General features: G+C 34.7%; 1 protein-coding gene across 3 annotated transcripts in view; it reads right to left on the bottom strand.

Annotated features, from left to right (window-relative positions):
- Positions 1-18,604, bottom strand: part of IPO11 (importin 11) — a 139,700-nt gene that overhangs the window by 40,601 nt on the left and 80,495 nt on the right. For 2 of the 3 annotated variants that reach the window (XM_037530614.2, XM_037530611.2), the window contains 5 exons: positions 17,284-17,363; positions 16,768-16,848; positions 10,109-10,204; positions 9,549-9,662; positions 2,368-2,489 (listed from right to left, as the gene is read on the bottom strand). In XM_037530614.2, the coding sequence (XP_037386511.1) occupies positions 2,368-2,489; positions 9,549-9,662; positions 10,109-10,204; positions 16,768-16,848; positions 17,284-17,363 (493 nt within the window). Of the gene's footprint in view, positions 1-226; positions 1,365-2,367; positions 2,490-9,548; positions 9,663-10,108; positions 10,205-16,767; positions 16,849-17,283; positions 17,364-18,604 lie in introns of those variants that run through there. The other variant, XM_037530613.2, reaches the window with a different exon arrangement.

The raw sequence follows: 18,604 nt of genomic DNA, 5'->3' as shown, positions 1-18,604 counted from the left end.
GCGGCGCCAGTTCGATCCCCTGCTGCTCCCCAGCCACCGGAGGAGGGTCCCACATGGCGCGCAGACCTCTCCTGCCGCCCGCTGCTCCCCTCAGCAGTGTACTTCGGTCCTTCTGCCTGCTCTGCTCCCTGCTCTGGCTCTGGTGAATTCTCTCACCCTCCCGTGCTTCTGACTGTACCCAGTGTATGTATAAACAAAACAAACAAACAAATAAATAAATAAAACATGCCTCTATTAAAAAAAAAAATTAAAAAAAAATAATAATAATAATTACCTGGCCCAAAATGTCACTAGTGCTGTGGAGAGAAACTCTGCTTTAGAAGAGTATTATTTCAATACATTATAATAAATGAAAGAGGAAATACCATTTCCCAATTTAGCATGATTCAAAAATCATTATCAACGTGATTCTTCAGATCTGCTTATTTCAGACAAGGGAAATGTTATAATGAAAAATCTAAAAGAAACACGGTAAATTAACCAGGAAATATCACTGGGGATGCAAAAGGGAGAGAAGATTCTCCAAACTCCAAAAACTATGTACTTGTAAGTAGAAGATAACAATGAGAAATGATAAAACCGCTATTTTGTCAACATGAATTTCCATTAGAGTATGTGGATATAAATCATCCTAAATTATGTCACGGACTAAAGACTATGTGCAAACTTTTAGAGCAATGAAATCCTTTTGTTTGTTTTTCAGATCATTACATTTTCTGTATATTTCTTTAGCCACTAGCCCATGAAATTTTAATGTTTAAGAGAATTTCTAGTCATAATGTTCTACCCCTCAATTTACGTAGGTTAAGAATATTCACTTTCCTTGTAGAAGCCAAATATATTGACAACTTGTGTTATTAAAAAATTAAACCACACTTACATAAAATTCAATATTAAGCAAACTGTATTCTTATAAAAATATAAAACAAATATGCTTTTGATGTATACTAATTCTTAACCTGGGTCATTTCTAATTTTCTCTTAATAATTGCATTCCTATATGTTAGAGAAAAACCCTAATATGTTTTATTAACCTTAATATGTTTTCCACTCATTAATTTATTCAATTAATGTTCACAGAGTTTTAACTACCACCAAAGCCCACATTCTTTAAATTTCACTTTTAAGGCCTGAATAATTCTCAAGTCACTGTTTTTCTACAGAGAGAAAGGGAACAATTAAAAGTTAGGTGTAGGTAGTTTAAGTTTGGTTTCCAAAAACAAATAAGATACAAATCAATTTCAATGAGGCAATAACTTGGTCTTATGCATGTCTACCTGAGAAGCAGCATCATCTGGTGAGTAGAGAACAAGCCTTGGCATCGATGTACCCAAGGTCAAATTTTGCACCATCACAAGCTAAACCTTAGGCAAATTAACATTTTAAAGTTATTTTTTTCCTTTATCAAAAGAATATAATCATAATCATATCTGTACCTCAAGACTGTTTTGTAAATGAAATATAAATATATAGGACTTAGAAAAATACAAGGCAGATAGTGTGTTGCTCAGTAATTATTATCTATTGTTAGGATGTTAAGACAAAACACTTACCCATTTATCCAAATTACCACAGTAGTAATAAATAATACATAAATTTTAAGAACTTCTAAAACCAGACTCATTTCATTAATTTATCACTAGGATGCATGTACTCCAAAATTCCCTAAGACTTAAAGATCTAATATATTATCATTATTCATTTCACAGCACCGTATTAAGGCCAGCTTTTAATATCTTTAAAATTAAAAGTACAAAAAAATAAAAATGGACATAGTGCCAAATTCCACAAATACAGGGAATAAAAACAAAGAAAACAGATATTCTTTAAGTATTCAAATAAAAACATTTTATATTGGCTTTATGGAAATGAGAATTTTAACAAAGTTTGTGAAGTATAAAATAATGAGCTCATCTATGAAAGTAGAAAATAACTTGCAAGCCGCTTTAGAAATAATCTGAAATAAATAACTACAAAATTGCATAACACACTTTTTGAATTACCAGAGGATAGAATACTTTATGAAGTGCTAGTGACACTGAAATATTACATATTTAACATATCTATATAAAAAAGAGTAACTAAAATAAGTCAATAAGATCTGGTTATCATAAAAAATGGCAATAAGAATGAAATAAATCAATAAAGTGAATATAATCATTAAATTCCAATGCCCACCACCTCCCAATCACATATTTTCAGATCTAGTCCAATACTTGCCACATCATTATCTACTAACAAAATGAACATACATACATACATAATAAAATAACACTGCCAAGTAACAAATAGCAATTTCAACGGCCAAAAATAGTGCTAATAGTTTGATGCTTTAAAGGGGCAAATTTCAAGAAAATATTCCCTCACCTATTATCAGATGGCAGAAGAGAAAGCAGAGCCAAAGCTGAAAGCTTTCTTCGTTCAGGCTGGGTTATGTTGTCCATGCGATCAACCCACATTTCAATCATATTTCCCAAAAGTTGGTCCATCTAAAAAAAGATGAAGAGACATCTCGAAATACGTGAAATGCTATTTAACTATGGATAAATACTGTTAAAGGTTAAAACCTTATAAAGCACAGACAAGTTTAATTTCAGCAAACCACAGAACTGGAATACCTGAACGCAAACCTTGAATTGGAAAATGACTCTAATTAATCTTGAAAGTCAATTAATTCTGAGAGCTAAACACACTTTCTCAAAGCCATAGCTATTTAAGTAATTTCATTTAATAAACTGCTAACTCAATGCACACTTCCTCATACACTAAAAGAGTACATGCATTTTTCAAAGTTGTCAACTTGTACTTAGGTTATAGTTTATTCAGCTGGATGATTATAGTTCAATAATTTGCTGGATTACTTTTTTGCTAGTTCCAGAGGAAAGAACAGGTTACCACCTCAACCTGAAAAGTTTCAAAGGGAAACAAATGAATCATCTCTTAGGACCTTTATATAATACATTAAAAACAAATCAACATACTGAGAATTCACTAGTACAAACAAACTGTAATTGAATGTGTTCCAATATAAAATTTCACATGTCACAAAATAAACTATTATTTTGATTTTTTCCTTTTCCAAACATAAAAGCCATGCTTACTCGTTAGCCTTACAAAAACAAGCAGCAGGCTGGAATTGGTCCACAGGCCAGTTTGCTGACCCTGGGAATAACTTAAGCAGGGCCAGAGCTAGGATAGGGCAAACAAGGCATATAGGGTGTAGAAATTAAAGGAGCTCCTCATGTCAGCACTTACTTGCCTCACCTTAATCCTGTCCCTGATGATAAATGCATAATTTCCAATGTTATAGGAATATCTAAAAGAAATCTAAGCAGCTAAAAGGGTTAGGGCAGTTTCCCAGAGAAGTCATGTTTAAGGAACAATCAAAAGAGCGTAGGAAATCAACTAAAGGAAAGCAAGGGGGTTAGGAGGGAGATTCCAGGCAGAGGAACAGCCTGTACACAAGGACTCTTAAGAAAGAGAAATGTATCTCTAAGAAACTAGTATGTTCCCAAGCGCCTCCCTTGGTGGTGCAAGGGGTTAAGTCTCAGCACTATGAAGCTATCAGCAGCTACTGCAGCAGAGTTCATCCTGGCCCAGGGAGCTAACCCACATGGTGCAACAGACCTCTCCTGTCTAGCCTACTGCTCCCCTCAGCAGTGTATTTCAGTATACTCCCCACTCTGTCTTTAGTGAATCCCCTCTCCCCCTGCACCTCTGGTCTACACCCCAGTTCTTGTATGCAAAAACAAATAATTCTTTAAAAAAAAATGTTCCAAGCATTGAAGAGTTGGGCTAAACAGTTCTAAAAGAGGATAACTGAAGAGACTAAATGAGTAAAGAACCAGATTATTGTAGGCCTCTGTGAGCAAACCCACATTAAGGAGCTTGGACTAAATCTAAAATTCAAAGGAAAGGTATAGAAGAGATCTTTAAAAAGGTAGTGATAAAATCATATTAGAAAACTCAACTAGGTTGCCATGGAAGTAAGTAGCAAGATCACAAAAACAGAAGCAAAACAACTACAACAAATGTTGATGACCATTTATATATAGCAAATTGTGAAATAACAAAATAATTCTTTCAGAGAATTTCTAAAATAAAAATACCTTTAAACAACAGAATTAAAAGATGATCAGATTTTCCTACTTTGATAATGTTTACAAATTCTACCCAGGCAGGTGCAGATAAAAAAAACTAATCACTAACTAAACCAGTCAAATAAATAACCACTGCAAAATGAACCTTATTTCCAAATGGTTCCATTACTTTGTTATAAATTTAAAGAAAGTAAGGTATAAATAAGCTTTCTGTGAGAATAAAATAATTTTATAGCATTCTAGCCCCTGTAGAAGCAGAACAAAATGTTCAGGCAAAAGTGATCTTTTCTTCCTCCCTCTCTAATTATATCCTCAATCTAACTTTCATACCAAATGTTATTTGAGATAGAAAATGTGATATTTACATATGATTTCATAAAACAATTGATTCATCATGTGGAAACAAAATAACCTTTACTCTCTCTAGAATTTGGTATACTATTTCAAGTCAAATGCTTAGGACTAACTTGAGGGAAAATTATATGTTCTAAGCGACAACTCCTCAGGAGAGTCAATGTTTCTAGGATAAGAATTTGTAAGATTTTGAGTAAGTTACCGAGATGTTTCACCCCCTCCTTAAATTTATAAAGTTGAAACTGAAGGACATTATTTCTAGAAAACCAGGTTTTCTTAAGAAAGGGTTGGAAGGAAAAGCTGGATTCAGTTTAAATTTTATAGAAATCTAAACAAATAATATTCATATTATTCAGTTGCAAATACCTTATTGCATCTTTATAATAAATTTATTTACTAAAAAAGCACATTGATACTGTAAAACAATTTTAGTACTGAACATGTGCATTTGTTGGCTTTCTCAGAAGTCCCACTAAAATGAGAGCAAGGAAATAAGAAAAGCGAAGAAATAACCTGCCCGGGCATATTAAGAAGAGAAACAACAATGGGTTAAGATGACAATTTTTGGGAAATGGCCAGTGGATGAAAACAGTGTTAAGTGATTTGGCAGAACAGAAAAACCTGAAACTAAAATGCCTGTCAGGAAAATAGCAATCTAATGCAGGCAGATTTTGTCCTCAGAACCCTGCAACCATCAGGCCACAAATAAGATTGGATGAGGCACAAAGCTCAAAAATAAGAGTCATGGCTGCAAATCTGCACAAGGAGCAACTGGAACCTTCTAGGTTTACTAAAGGTAAACCATTACTGAAGGAGTCAAAGATACAGTATCTAGAAAAATGAAATGGAGAGACCATAAACAAGGAAAGGCAAGGTGAGGTACAAATTAAAATGAAAATCTAGATGATTTAAATGAAAATCTAGATGTTATATGGTGAAACACTCTTATCCCCAAAGCCTTTTTCCCCATCCTGAGTTCTACAACTCTTGTTTACACCAAGAGAGCAGCTATCAGGAAAAAAAAAAACCACAGGAAACAAGGACCGGCAAATACTGTCATTTTCCAGTAAATCACCCCACAGCAAAAGTATCATTCTTCAAGCCCCAAGAATCTAAACTAAATCAAATGATCAGTCTAAAAAATTTTCATCATTCATTCAATATAATTAACTCTGAAAGACTTCAAATAGTAAATGCTGACAGAAGATTCTAATGGTGACTTCTGAAATGAACCCTTTCTTAAAGATATAAAATCACTCTTAATTAACTTGCCTTCCTCCACTGCTGTTCAGAGGACTTGGGCTATGGCAACAGCAATAGAGAAGAGGAAAAGATGGATTTAATGTGCTTATTTACAAAATTACAGGAAAGAATTAAGTGACATCAAGAAATGACATTACGCAAACTCTTCAGAACTAGTGATCCAGGTTCTAAAATAAGTCAATGCCACAAGGAAAAAGGGATGGGGGTTGGAGAGCTGGTCTACAATAAAAGATGGGAAAACTAGTGAACAAATGCAAGAGAAATATAGGCAGTAAATATATGGACACTCATAAGAAACTAACGTCACAGGACTTGAGAGTTTAAAGAAGACAGAAAATCCTGACGTGAACATCGGAACTGGATTATAAGAAAGAAGTAAGATTTGGCCTGTCTCGAAGGAATGGCTATCTAGAGATGAGCAGAAGTTCATGACTTGAGTCTTAAAAGATGCTCATGGATTAGTAGAAAGCAAATGAAACAGAGAAACCATCAACTGAGACCAGAAGGACATAAAAGGGAAATCAATCTACAGTGTCCTAGAACCTAAAGAAGGGAGGAATTTTAAGGAATGATGGCATCAGAGGAAGGGGAAAAAGAGGGTGGATAAAATGGGTCAACTAGTAAAGTATAGAATTGGACTTTAATGGTAAACTTAATGTAGTATTTAATACATATGTTGATTTTTAATGATGCACACCTCAAACATACATGATATTTGAATGCGCTGAATGTTACTTCAATTTAAAAAAAAAAAGATACGATCAAAAGATACTATCACATAATAGGAGAAAATATCTCCAAAACCATATATCTGATGAGGGATTAATATCTAGAATATATAAATAACTCTGAAACTCAGTAACAAAAAAAAAAAAAAAAACCAATTCAAAAATGGGTAAAGGACTTTAATAGACACTTCTCTAAAGACAAGCTTGAATAAGGTCAATAAGCATGAAAAGAGACCCAATATCACTGATCATTAAGGAACAATAAATCAAATCTACAATGAGGAATATGATGGTATATCTCACAACCAATTAGGCAGACACTACCAAAAAAAGTATTGGTGAGGATGTGGAGAATTTGGAACCCTTGTGTACTGTGGGCAGAAATGTAAAATGGCACAGCTGCTGTAGAAAGGCAATTCATCAAAAATTTAAAAATAGATGATGCAGTGATATCATTTCTGAAATGTATCCAAAAGAACTGAAAGCAAAGTCTGGAAGAGATACTATCACAGCAGCTTTATTTTTTTTTTTTTTTTTTTTTTTTATAGAGGCATGCTTTATTTATTTGTTTGCTGGTTTGTTTGTTTGTTTGTTTTGTTTATACATGCACTGGGTACAGTCAGAAGCGCGGGAGGGTGAGAGAATTCACCAGAGCCAGAGCTGGGAGCAGAGCAGGCAGAAGGTCCGAAGTACACTGCTGAGGGGAGCAGCGGGCGGCAGGAGGGGTCTGCGCGCCATGTGGGACCCTCCTCCGGTGGCCGGGGAGCAGCCAGGGATCGAACCGGCGCGGCAGAGGCTGCGGGCAGCTTCGCAACCCAGCGCTCAACCGCTGCGCCACCGGGGAGGCCCCACAGCAGCTTTATTCACAGTAATTAAAATGTGGAATGAACCCAAGTGTTCACTGATTTAGATGAATGGATAAGCAAGATGTAGTATATACAAGCAACAGAATATTATTTAGCCTTAAAAAGGAAGGAAATTCTGATATGTGCTGCAAAATGAATCAATTTTCAGGATATTGTGTAAGTTATATGCTAATCACAAAAGGTAAACACTGCATGATTTCATTTATATGGAACTTAGAATAGTCAAAACCATAAGTACAGAAAATAGAATGATGGTTGCAAGGGACTAGGAGTTCAGGGGAATAAGGAATAATGATTTAATAAGTACAGAAGTTTACTTTCACAATATTGAGAGAATTATGGAGAGATGGTGGTAGTGATTTCACAACATTATGAATATATTTAATATAGCTGAATTGTTCACTTAAAAATGGCTAAGATGATAAATTTTATGTTAAGTGTATTTTGCAATAAAGAAACTTGGGGGGAATTTTTAACATAATAGATCGCTTTTCTTTCTCTTTCCACAGTGGACATACCACTAATATAGTGCTCACTGTATTATTATGTAATTGCCTGTTTTAAGTACTGTCTCCCTTGAAAGGTCATAATAAACTTGTGAAAGTAAGTGTCTCCAATGTCTAGCGGAGAAGTGCCTATTCCAAGATAAGCAGGAAGCAGCAAAATGTGGTCATGACATATCAGGCTCTGAAGTTAGATTGCAGGTATTTTGTATACCTACTCCAACATTGTCTAGCACTGTGAACATGAACAAGACACTAAGTCTATATAAGCCTCAGATTTCTCATATGTGAGATGGAAATTAAAAAAATATATTTTCGGGCCTCCCTGGTGGCTCAGGCGGTTGAGCGCAGTACTGTGACACCTCTGCAGTGCCGATTAGATCCCGCCTGCTAACCCACATGGCGCAGCCGACCTTTCCTCTCTCGCCCGCTGCTCTCCTCAGCAGTTTATTTCAGTCAGTCTGCCTGTTCCGTTGCCTAGTCTATCTCTGGTAAAGCCTCTCACACACACACACCCCCACCCCACGCATCTGGCCTGTACCCCAGATCCTCACACTGGGTTCTTGTGAGGATTTAAAATTATACATAAAATTTATATTTATCATTTTTTTTTTTTTTTTTTTTTTTATATAGAGGCATGTTTTCTTTCTTTCTTTCTTTATTTGTTTGTTTTTGTTTATACAAGCACTGGGTACAGTCAGAAGCACGGGAGGGTGAGAGAATTCACCAGAGCCAGAGCGGGGAGCAGAGCAGGCAGAAGGACCGAAGTACACTGCTGAGGGGAGCAGCAGGTGGCAGGAGAGGTCTGCGCGCCATGTGGGACCCTCCTCCGTGGCCAGGGAGCAGCCGGGGATCGAACCGGCGCCGCAGAGGCTGCGGGCAGCTTTGCAACCCAGCGCTCAACCGCTGCGCCACCGGGGAGGCCCATATATTATAATTAAAATCACTTAGATTTTGCTGAATGTAACTGAAAAAACTCTAAATTGTTTAACATCATCTATCAGTTAGATTTAATTAAGCAATGAAAAAACCTCTCCTTATCTATTCATCAAAACAAAGGCTAAGATCTCTAACTAGACAAATCTAATTCTACAATAGTCAGATATATTTTAAAATTTATTCTTCCTTACTCTGGATTTGCTTGAAGTGAAAATTATTATATTTGTTTCAGCCACAAACCAAATATTTCACATATCTCCACTTTAGAGATATAGGTTGAGTATATTCTATACATTTTATAAATCTTAATAGATTAAAAACTTTAAAATAAACACTTTACTATAATTATACAGTTGCAATTAACCAATGCACTGAACAATGAGAATCTATTCTATACTTACACAGGTAGTTGGTTTCAGTCACTTTTTTTTCTTTTAATTAAGACTTTGCTGAAAAGGTCATGTCCACAATTATGATGGAAACATGTTTCATGTCATTAAGAAAAAGCCAATTAAAGGAATGAACAGTTTGATTATATGTAGCATATTCCTGCTTCATTCCATGTATTAGTAAAAAAAAATTCTAACCATAGACAAGAATCAAAACTCTGACTAAGAATTAAGACAGAAAAAAATAAATGTTTCAATTGCCATTCAGATTGCCTTTTTCTTTGTTCTCCCAAATTACAGGTTAACATCATGAGTTATTAGATATTTAAAAGATAAAACTTCATCAAATTATTTCCAATCTTTATTTGGATAAAGACTTTCTCCAATATAGTGAATTAATACTTACCTCCTGATTAAATTTATGTGCCATCTCATTAAGAAGTGAAGAAAAGAAACTAGTGTTTTGCAGCAGGACTCGACCCATAACACCAAGATAAGTTGACATTACTACAGGATACCTCTGTTCAAACAAATACAGCATATGTGAAATTGGTTAAGGTGACAAATATAAACAACTATAATATTTACCAGTGGCATATATATTTACATTACTTTAAATCTCCTAACATACAGTTACATGAATCTATTTAAGATCTCAACATATAAAAATGGTGGTTTCACATTATTTAGTAGGTGACAAAACTAGCACGACTTTTTCCCATTCATTTGCTTCAAATCATTGTGCATGAATACACATGCATATAAGAAAGGAGATAAGATAGCAAAGGAACCCTGTACTTTCCTTTGTAGAAAAGGAAAAGGCAAAGATGCATAACTACCCTGAAATTTATTTCATTGTTTAATTTACTTCAAAAAGAGTCAATGAGAAAAGTTTTGACAAAGAACAAATAATTTTCCAACAAAAGTAATTAAAACCACAATTCCAGATTTTAAGAAAAAGCTTACCTCCCCTTCTATAATACCCCTGAAAACACAGGGCAAAATTGGTTGAAACATCTGTGGGCCTAATACTGGATTCACTTTAAGGGCATTTTCCACAACCTAAAAATCAGAAAGATACACTGGTAACACTTAATAATACAAGTAGATACTTCATGCCTAACAAAGAAAACAATGCACTAAGCATCATACATCAAATATGAGAATACATACAAGTACATAAGAATGCAATATTTAGACACAGATATACATCTTACACAGAATTATAATTAATCACTCTTATTAACATAGGTTGTCAGGTTGTTAATGTAATTCTTTGCTTTTTTTTTTTTAAGATTTTTTTTATTTATACAAGAGCTTGGGTACAGGTCAATGTGCGGGAGGGTGGGAGGATTCAACAGAGACAGAGTGGGAAGCAGAACAGGCAGACAGAACGAAAGCACTACTGAGGGGAGCAGTGGGCACGACGGGGGGGTCTGTCGCGCTATGTGGGAATCTCCCTGGCCGGCCAGGAATCGAACCCACGCTATAGAGGCTGCGGACAGCTTCACAGGGTTGTGCTCAACTCACCGCGCCACCAGGGAGGCCCTAATTCTTTGCATTTTAAACAAACAGCCCTTAAAGCAACTACTGCACTAATATAGGCTGCAAAAAGCATTTCAAAAATATTGGCTTTTGAAGATGTGGTATTTATATACACAATGGAATAATACTCGGCTATTAAAAGAGATGAAATCTTGCCATTTGTGACAACATGCATGGAAATGGAAGGGATTATGCTAAGTGAAATAAGTCAGAAGGAGAAAGAAAAACAAGAGAATGGTGAAAGACAAGGGAGGAATGCCACTGTGGTACATGTGGTTTAGTAGCATGCAACTGAAGAAATGTGAATTTATTCTCTAAATCATATACAGTATTTGTAAACCAATGTTACCCCAATAAAAAAATGTTACAGGAAAAAATGGTATTGGCTTTTAACAGTGAAAAGGAAAGATAGAAACAACTATACCCACTCTCTAAAAATAAATCCACATTTAAGATTATAAATAAATTGAAGGGAAAAGGCATGCTGCATGTTTATTAAATGAGAAATTCTTATTTCATTATGACACAGATTACTAACCATGAGCACTGGCTGCTACAGATAAAAAAATTATAAATTACTTTTATATGAGTGAGGTGTGTTCCCTCTATAACAAAGACAGTAGCATGACATTCAGAATGGGGGTAGGGGGCTGCTTACTTTTATTTTATTTTTAACAAGAAAGACCAAATGGACAAGCAGCAGCAATGGGGACCAAGAAGGAATCTACCAGGCTATCAGCCCCACTGACACAAGGGTTAAGAAAAAAAACAAACACTATTGGAGAAGCTGTGGCCAAGTACTAAACTCAAGGCAAAACCAGTTTTCTCTCTAAGCTTTCAGCAATATTTCTCACAATTGACTTATCAGAATTCTTAATCAAACAAGCTATTTATTATACAGGACTATTCCACAGATGGAGGTGCTTTTAGGCTCGCCAGTCTCTGCTCATAATGTGTAAGTAGCCTACTCCAAGTATTATGACAAATACATGCTTTCATGCAGTTTAAAACATTCCCATGGTGGGCCTCCCTGGTGGGGCAGCGGTTGAGCGCTGGGTTGCGAGGCTGCCCGCTGCCTCTGCAGCGCCGGTTAGATCCCCGGCTGCCAGGTGAGGGTCCCACATGGCGCGCAGACCTCTCCTGCTGCCCGCTGCTCCCCTCAGCAGTGTACTTCATCAGTCTGCCTGTTCTAAACTCCTCTCTGGCTCTGGTGAATTCTCTCACACTCTCGCGCTTCTGACTGTACCCAGTGCTTGTATAAACAAATAAATAAATCTTTAAAAAAAAAACTGTTTAAAAAATAAAATAATACATTCCCATGGTAAGGAACTAGTACCCATGAATGACAATATCCTCTCATTTAGAGCAAGATGTAAACAGAATGTCCAAAGAAAAGTTAAAAAATGCAAAAACTTTACTGTGGACCAAATGCTATACTACCTACTAAGAGATAAAGGATAAAAGATAACACAGTTTATAAGTAAAAGCCAATAGGAGATGAGATTCAGAATTAATCTGACTTCAATAAGGTCTTTTTTTTCCCAATTAGATTTGGAATAAAGATGGGGAAGAAACAAATAAGTTAGATAGGTTTATGTGAGAATTAAATGAACTTTATGTTAAGTATTTAACAACATGCAGCGGGTAGTAAATGTTAGTATTAGCTAATATTGTTATAGAATAAATTATACTTTAAAAAAGCCTGTTCCATCTTAAGTAAGTCTCATTAAAGTGAATGAAAGCAACCTGAATCATTACTGCTGAATAAGACCATGACAAATACAAAAATTTCTAAACTGAAAGTGGTGTGTCTACATATCAACAAATTTCAAATTAAAGAAATGTTAATAATTTAGAGTATTTTTAGAATAATTGTATTCATCTAGATAACATATTCCGAGTCACAGAATACAATAGTCTATTTTTGTTCTTAACCATTTGCTCCTAAAGCAGGCATATTTGTCTCTCTATCCAGTTTTCATAACATTGTAATTTTCTGCTTCAAAGCACAAAGAACTTACTTCAGATATTGTCAGAAATTAGTATAATAGTGAAAGTGAAATTTAGTCAAAAATACATTTAAAATTTGTATAGCATAACTGTATTAAGGAAAGTATCTGAGAGGTATTAAAAAAGAAAATAATAAGCTAATGTTAACTATTATTATAGTTTTACTGGAACTCTAAGAACAGGAAAGTGTCAAAAGTTGTAAGCATTCATTCAGCTTTCAAGTACAGGAATAAAAGCTCCATTGTCCTAAAATATTCCCTTATATTAAAAACAAATAATCTATTCATAATAATTCTATATTCTCCTATTTAAAATCCACTTACTAAATAATAAAATCTAAGATTTCAAAACAATAAACAGATTTAGCTATAGCAATGTTTATATAGCAAGAGTCTTAAATTACAAATTTACAAATTACAAATTTAATTCAATTATTTATATGATATTAGTAACGTCCTACTGGTGGGCCTCCCTGGTGGAGCAAGTAATTGAGTCTCAGCACAATGAAGCTATCAGCAGCCACTGCACCAGGAGTTCGCTCCCTGGAGGGTGATAGCCCCTATGGTACAGCAGACCTCTCTAGTCTCGCCCACTGCTCCCTTCAGCAGTGTATTTCAGTAGATCCACCTGTTCTGCTCACACTCTGTCTCTGGTCAAACCTCTCACTCCCCCAGCCCCTACATCTCTGGCCTACACCCCAGCTCTTATATGCATAAATAAATAAAATAATTTTTTTAAAAAAATAACTTACTACTGGCTTACTGAGAAATTGGTTTAAACTGCAACATGTTAAATGTTACAGATGTTTTAATATATTTGAATGATAACTAATCTGTGCTGAGTCAATCAATCAAAAAATGTTAGGCACCACTGAAGGACAACTAATAACATAACTTTCTTCACTTCTGAGGAAAAAGTGGAAGCAAATAAATTTCTCTCTAGTAAAATTACAAGGAAAATGTTGTACATTACACAAATTTGGAATTTTCTCCATAAATGTTTTTGTGTTATGAAAAGCAACTTGTTCCAAGTTTCTATTGTGATTTAAAATATAAAACAGAAAATTTGAGAATGTGCTAAAATGAACACATTTGATAAATGGAATTCCTAGGAAAATCAGAATTAACCAGGGAACTTTTTATTTCAGCTCCCGTAAAAACTCTTTTCTTTCTAAATTATAATAATCCTCTTAAAGCCTAAGGTCATTATTCTAATATAATGGAATCATTCTTAAATATCAACTTTAGTATCAGTAGTATATAATTCATTTAAGACAATGAGATCAAAAATACTATTCCCCTCAAAAAGTAAGTACAGATGTACTAGTCACTCTACAATGTGCCTCTGCTTCAGTGACAGGCATCAGGCAGTCTGACAACCTTGCCTTCTTTTTGACTGAAAATACCAAGATTACATGCTAGTTCCCTACTTGTCACTTAACATCACATTTAAAGATTTAGTCATTGCCCTTCTTGTGAACTCTTTCAGAAAACAAACTCTTGCACCTTTTCCATGCTAATGCTTCCACATACATTTCAGATTAGAAATCCAAATTTCTTAAAGTATTTGAAGCCATTCACCATTCAAGTGGGTCATGTCCACCTACAAAACCTACTCAGGTTAAGTTATCCTCATTGCCTCTGTATACATAAAAGACCTCATTTCATTTTTTAACAGTAAGTCCCTGTTATAAGTTAAATTGTGTCCTCCACAGAGATTTGTAAAAGCCCTAATTCTAAGTACTAGTTATAATTAAGATGAAATTATTAGTGTGGACCCTGATGACTAGTATTCTTATAAAAGGAGAAAAAAACAAACACAGCAGAATGTTCTGTGACAATGGTAGCAGAGAACTATAGTGATCCAAGTACAAACAAAAGAAACCAAAGACTGCTGGCAAACACCAGAAACTACAAAAAAGACAGAGCACGTCCTCCTCTAGAGTCTTCAGAGAGAATATGGCCCTTCCAACACCTGAGATTTTAATTTCCAGAACCCTGTGAGACATATAAGTACTATAAATATTACAAATTAATTTCCATTGCTTTAAACCACCCAGAATGGGGTACTTTGTATGGTAGCCTTAGGAAACAAACACAGTCCTTAATGATATCCTCGAGCTTCTTCCTTTTCTCATCACTTTATAATTTAACACATTAATACCCTGGCACAAGACCTCAATTTATAGACACTAAATGTTTTAAGTAATACCACTGTCCCCACCCTGCTTCTCTGCAGCATTTAAAACTTGAATTATATTTTTCACCCTACAAGGCTGCCCGAATTGGCCAATAAAAATATTATCTGGCAATATGAACCCCTACTAAACTTTTAAGATTCAGCTTTCATCTCAACTACTTATCCCTCAGAAAAGCTCTCTGTAAAATGCTGGGTTAAATGATCATTTTCATACTCCCAGAACAGAGTAAATGAATAGTTAGCAATTGACCCCAGGAGAAAATGCTCATGAATATCACCTGTGGAAATTTTTAAAAGAAATATTTATTATACTAGCCTTACTAGAATTTTTAAACAGTTCAATAACTGATTTTAATATACTCTAATCAAAAAACACTATTTTCATAACATTAAATACAGATAGGTTGTTTACTTGCCTCCTCTCAGCAACAGGTTTACTTAAAAACAGGAACTGTGGATTTCTTATTGACTTTACTAAATAGAAGACAGCATTACATACAAATACAATGCCAAACGTTGGCCAAATCTGATCCTATACATGATATTATAAATAAAATGTTATTGGAATACATGAGCACTCATTCATTTCCATATCATCTATGATTGCATTCAATCTACAATAGCAGATATAAATAGTTAAGACAAAGCTTATACGGTGCAGAAAGTCTAAAATATTTATTATCTGATCTTTTACAGAAAAATTATGTGAATCCCTGATTAAAGGGCACTTGCACACACACACACACAGTGAGCAGAAAGAGTTGCCAATAATAGTAAACACTTTGGTGCTTGCTCTTTGTCCTAAAATTTATTTCACTAGTAAGAAATCAAATAGTTTTTAGGATCTTAAGTAATGCTAAGGTTTCCTCACAATAAAACGTTACTCTGTCATGACTGTAAAAATCACGTAACCAGCTCTCAACTCAAAAATCAGAAACAATAAAAGGAATACTTTTACACAACTAGCAAAAACACTCCTGAAATAAAAGGACAAAAATCAAAGTATTATACTCCCTCCACTTTAAGCTATACTACAAAGCAATAGTAATTAAAACAGCTTGGTACTAGAATGAAAAAGGACACAGATCAATAGAACAGAATTTGTGAGAACAGAAATAAAACTAATTTACAACAAAGGAGCCAAGAATTTACAACGGAGCAAGGATAGATTCCAAATGGTTGTTGGATTACTGAACCGAGACATGTGAAAAAATAAAACTGTGGGCCTCCCTGGTGACGCAAGAGGTTAAGAGGCAACCTATGAAGCTATCAGCAGCCACTGCAGCATGAGTTCGATCCCCGGCTGGCCAGGGAGCTATCCACATAGTGCAGCAGACCTCTCCTGACTCACTTGCTGCTCCCCTCAGCAGTCATTCCACCTGTTCTGTTCCCACTCTGTCTCTGGTGAATCCTTTCCCCCCCCCACACACACCTCTGGCCTGTACCCTAGTCATGTATGCATAAATAAATCGTTAAAAAATACGTCAAAAAAAGGAGGGGTACTTTTAAGTCACAGCTTTCCCCAAAGTCCATAAAAAAATCACATATATATGTGTGCATGTACACATATAATTCATACATGTAAAGATATAGTTTAACACATATTTACATACACATGCTGATATGCACACATACACATTTAACTGATATGATATACATATTTATATCTATATGCATTGTCAAATTTTACACCGCTGGTAAGAGGTATTAAACCCATTGGACACTGGTAAAAGGATCACTAGAACTATTCCAGAATTATTCTAGAATTACTCTTCCCTTTCTTGCCAATCAGGCAAACCTAAATGAAGATATAATTTGACAAATATAGGTGGAAAACTTAAGATAATATTCATTTTAAAAGATGACAATACCTTAAGAACTTGAACTTGACCTTCTGTAGTAATTTCCTGTAGCAGCTCACAAAAAGACTGACATAGACCTACTGCATATGTCTGAAATTCAATCAAAGATCAAAATATACATATGGCATATCCGCAATATCAAAATAGACATAAAATTAAATTTGGGACTCATAATCGATTTGAGAACTATGTTTTAGAAGTCTAAACAAAGTTTCTATCAAAAGTCATTAGGAAAAGTTTAGGTACTAAAAATACACTTTACTGTTACGCTGAATTTCACGGAAATATAAATATATGTTTATTTACATAGCATGCTTTATATACAAAATATTTAATTCACGAAACTACATATTAACCTTGCAGTAGGTAAAGCTCTTTCCTCCTTGAAGTAACAGATTAATCTTTCAAATAATGAAAGTATGCATCCTGATTTCAAAGGGGAATAATAAAAATATATTTTTATTATAATTTTTATAATGCAAAAACTAATTAAATTTTTATAATGCAAAAACTATTAAAACATACCTGTAAAAACTCTGATGATGACAAAAAGATATACCCATTGATGATCTTAAAGCAGGTTCTGAGGTTTTCTGAACTGAGTTCTGGCAAAATAATAAATTTTTGCTTAAATAAGGGCAAATTGTTCAAATTGAGTATGATTAAATGTTGAAGCAGTATGATTTTACCAAAAACACATTGTATATTTATATTGTGATAAAAATATTTTATGTATCTAATTATACAGCTCAAAAATGACCCCACAAAATCACCTATACCTAAAACCTGCCATTTTTTGTTACTAGTATTTTAGAAATTCTATTCACTTGCAATAGAAAACATATTTAAAATCTTTTTCTGACAAAATAAGCAAAAGCACTTGGTTTTTACCTTTCTCAAATCGTAGGCAAAATTAGAAGACATTCAACTCAGGTGAGAATTTCTAACGCACTTTCACAAGAAAATGACAACTCCCCCCCCACCCAACATAACTTTACATTTTTTTTGTGTGTGTGGGTCCCTCGCCGGCGGCCAGAGAATGAACCGGCGCTTCAGAGGCTGCAGGCGGCCTGGCAGCCCAGCGCTCAACTGCTGCACCACCTGGGGAGGCCCCCCCCATCATAACTTTTAACACACTATACTTTAAGATTTAATAGGCAAGTTAAATCCGAAGACTGATCAACTTGTTACTAAGCTAATGAAAGACTTTGCAAAGAAATAACAAAAGCTGTCATCTAAGTATTTTTTCACAATCACAGACAGAAAGAAAAGGCGTAAGTCTTTACATGAGATAAAAGTTACACAATGAAAAATTCATACTATCCTTTCTCCTCAAGAAGGAAAGTCACTCAAGCCTGAATTTTTGCACATGGTTTAGTAGATCAACACTAATAGTAGGTTTTACGGACACTACCATGATAAGGAGGGTCCATATTTAAGTAAGAACTTTGAACGACTAATTCCAGGCATCTCAAGGAATTTCTAAATCACTGTCACCTACAATTTTGTCTATGATAGAAAAAAATCAAAATTTAAGAAGGATCGATTTAAAAACCATCATGCCATCTCTTACAAATATTTTATAAACTATTCCTGGATCAATATAAGCATCTACTCAAGTGATTAAGTCACTTCATACTACTTTCCATGCCTCCATCATGCCAAGAAAAGCTTTTACTAAATTTTCTTGAGCAAGCTATCAACAGGAAATAGTAAATACGGTATTAAAAATAAATAAAATTAATACATTTATTTGAAGGTATACTGAATATTGTTGACTATATCCATGAGTTTTTAGTAAGATCCTAAAGAAAAATAAAATAATTGTCTGGTTCTAGTATCACAA

Source organism: Talpa occidentalis, unplaced genomic scaffold (genome assembly GCF_014898055.3).
Source record: "Talpa occidentalis isolate TD23 unplaced genomic scaffold, MPIMG_talOcc4v2.1 talOcc4.6, whole genome shotgun sequence".
In the NCBI taxonomy this organism is placed as follows: Eukaryota; Metazoa; Chordata; class Mammalia; order Eulipotyphla; family Talpidae; genus Talpa; species Talpa occidentalis.
Note: the sequence above shows the minus strand (reverse complement) of the source record. Positions and strands in the feature narration are given on the sequence as shown.